Here is a 3,127-nt window from a genome sequence, read left to right on the forward strand (position 1 = left end):
GTTTTCTTGAGAATATGTCCTAAAGGAGATATGACTTGGAACTATCGAACAATTATAGAAAAGCTATTCGACGAGTTCTAGTCAGTACTCGAACTCGTTGAACACATACATTTAACAAGTTAAGAACAATAGCATTTTGATAAATTCTATTTTATCCACCAAAAGGATTATAGGGTACATTATGACATGTGTAGATATTTTGAGTTTGAGTCTTTGCTTGTCACAACCACCAATTTATACATGAAAAATTGTTCATGTGCTAAGCCGTAAAAATAAATTCGGTTTAAGTAATAAATTTGTCGTCTATCTAACAACTTAAAACTTTTAATTGAAATGGTTTCATAGCTTGAATGTGCACACTTTGGTTTTGCATAGTGCACAGTAGATGTTTTATATGTTGAATGTTTATCGATTGAGACAAAATTATATTTCTAGATTGTGGAGAACAGTTTGCAGGCCGGGATGAAATAACATAATCTTTAATAGAATCAGCAAAGGCGTTTTTAGAATAACTATGGAGCGCGTGATCATGAAATATAGTATTTCGACAACTTTATAACTTTTGATATTTATATTAAATCACTTATATTGTTGACCTGTTAAACAAAATGTAGAAGCTATTAATGAATATTACGATTTCATGTAAACAATACCAGTTGTCATACAGTTTTATTTAAAAATAATAAACTTATCTGCACTACAAGTGCTTGTTTGATAGGAATTTTGTTAATTGATTTTTTAACCGTTAGAGATAAAGTAAGTTCTATCTGTGAGAAAAGAATTCAAAAAGACGGGTGAAATAGTGAAATAACGGTCAAAAAATTAATTTTAATTGGATTTTAAATTGTACCAAACATGCTATTAATCTAAAGAAAAAAACCAATATCATTATGTGGGGACATTTTCTTTGACCCGGTAACCTTTTTGTTCTTTAGCTTTCTTCTCTGCGTTTCCTCTGCTTGGCTTCAAGATTTCGAATGATTTTTAAACTTACCATATTTTTTGGGTTTCAAAAACCCCATCTTGGTATCATATGGTTATGTTTTCTTGATTCGTGTACAAGTATTTGTTAATTTCTTTGATTTTTTCTTTGTCTATTTGGATTTCTGATTTTGTTGTTCTTTTTAGGGGCAATTATTTTTTATTTAAGCATAGTAGAACCTCTATAAATTGAAAAATATAATTGAGTGATATATCTTAACTGTGATTCCTAATCAAAGTTTCGAATTTTTTTTATCATAAATATCCTTTAAGTCGAATTTTATTTAGAAAATCTTTTTTTTTTTTTTTAATAAATGTTTTCTAGAGTTTTCAAGGAGTACTAGTTTGGTGGAAACTTTAATGTTTTAAAAGTTTTGTGTACAAATTAGTTATATATGTCGATATTTAACTCGTTTAAAGTGTATCTTTTGAGACAAAAATCCTTGTATTTCCTAGAAAATTAGTAGTAGAAAAGTATCGTAGTCCAAAGAAATGTGACTATCCAGTTTAAGAGTTTGTTCCATGTTCGCACGCAAATTTTTTTGGAAATGAATAATGAAGATTCCTTATGACTAGAAATGCAAGTCTTTTGATTTTTCTTCAAAAGGGCAAGTGAAAATTTAAGCAGTCTGTCATATGTTACTTCGATTAGAGTACATGTTAGCGATGTTCTCAATTACCGGGCTTTTCCATAATCAAATCATTTTGGTAAATTGTACGATAAGTCAAACATTAAAGAGACTAAGCCATGTTTGGTATATTTTTTATAACTCGTTTTTTTAATTCATTTTTAAATTTCAACCACACATTCTCCAAATAAATCACTTTTCACGAGATCTAATCAAACAAAATTTACATCAAACATGTGTAAAAATACATTAGGAAAAAAAGGAAAAAATAAAACTTTCAATAACAAGATTTGGAGAGAATCAAGTTACTAATAGATAGTTGACGATACATGACACTTTATTGAGAAGCACTTGTGAGAGTGCTTACAAATCAATTATCAAAAGGGTATTGCTCATACCTAACACTACAATCATACAGCTGTGCTCGAGCTCCGATCCGCCCATCACAAGACCCCAACATGGCAGTTTTGGCTGCGCCAAGGCAGACCTTGCAGTCTGATCTAGTCAAATATGTGCTACATGTAGCATGCCCATAGGCAAATGCATTTGGATAAGGCGAAATATTGTAGAAATCATAGCCTTCACGGGTGGGCGTGGTAGACTCCAATTCAGCAAGAATATAGGCTAGACTAATAGTAAATGGATCGCCTTTCGAGTATGAATTACTGTTGCACTGCACCAATTTGACTCGAGTGTTTGGTGCACTCGATACCACGAAACAAAAAGTGAGCAATAAAATTGACAATTTAAGTAGGTTTTGGGTGATCATCGTCTTTGGTGGAAGAAGAAGATCCATTTGCAGACTTCTTTTTTTCAAGAAAATGGGGTTTCAATTATTGTGGAACTAAGCGTGCTAGTGCATATATAGGATTCTTCGCCAATTATGAGAATTTCATTTGTTTGTTCTTGTTTCATATGTTTTGTCATTGTTATAGGAAATGAATATGATACAAGAAGTGGATAAAATAATTGTAGAAAATTTAGAGTGTGATTGGCTAAGCTTACGTGCCCATCTTTTAGGAAAGTAAGCTTAGCCAATCATGTTCAAGTAGATGGTAAAAAGTTAAAACAATGATTGGTCGCAAATTTATTTTATTTTTGGAGTAATGCTGTGCAGCTCAATTAGTGTTTTAATTATTCCCGTCTATGCTTTCTACTTTAATATTTGTTTCACTTTAATTGCCGAATGTTAATTTATTACCATTAGTAACAATGTTGTTCATTGCAGAGATCGTCCACTTGATTTATCATCAAATTAAAGAAGTTTTCAAGAGTTACTTCTCCAATACAGAAAATCCAAGATAATTTAACGTATCAAAATTTTAAGATTAACTATTAGGGTAATGTGGTGATCAATGTGAAACAAGTTTAAAGCTTAGTGACTAATTTGAAACAAATTAAAGTGTAGTGATAACAAAACTTAAACCTTTTTTTGAGAATTAAGCTTAGCTAATAATGCTCCTTGTTAGGGTCGGACATTGTTTGGTTTTTGGGTGTTTAGTAAGTGGAATCGTCAG

General features: G+C 31.1%; 1 protein-coding gene across 1 annotated transcript; it reads right to left on the reverse strand.

Moving 5' to 3' along the window:
- Window positions 1-569: 569 nt before the first annotated feature.
- Window positions 570-2,406, reverse strand: LOC111379626 (antifungal protein ginkbilobin-2-like). The gene is made up of 4 exons (XM_023003040.1): window positions 2,009-2,406; window positions 851-866; window positions 744-767; window positions 570-596 (listed from the first exon to the last, which is right to left on the reverse strand). Exons 1-4 carry the CDS (start codon window positions 2,404-2,406, stop codon window positions 570-572), a joined length of 465 nt encoding a protein of 154 aa, XP_022858808.1.
- Window positions 2,407-3,127: the final 721 nt, after the last annotated feature.

Source organism: Olea europaea, unplaced genomic scaffold (assembly GCF_002742605.1).
Source record: "Olea europaea var. sylvestris unplaced genomic scaffold, O_europaea_v1 scaffold2011, whole genome shotgun sequence".
Taxonomy (NCBI): Eukaryota; Viridiplantae; Streptophyta; class Magnoliopsida; order Lamiales; family Oleaceae; genus Olea; species Olea europaea.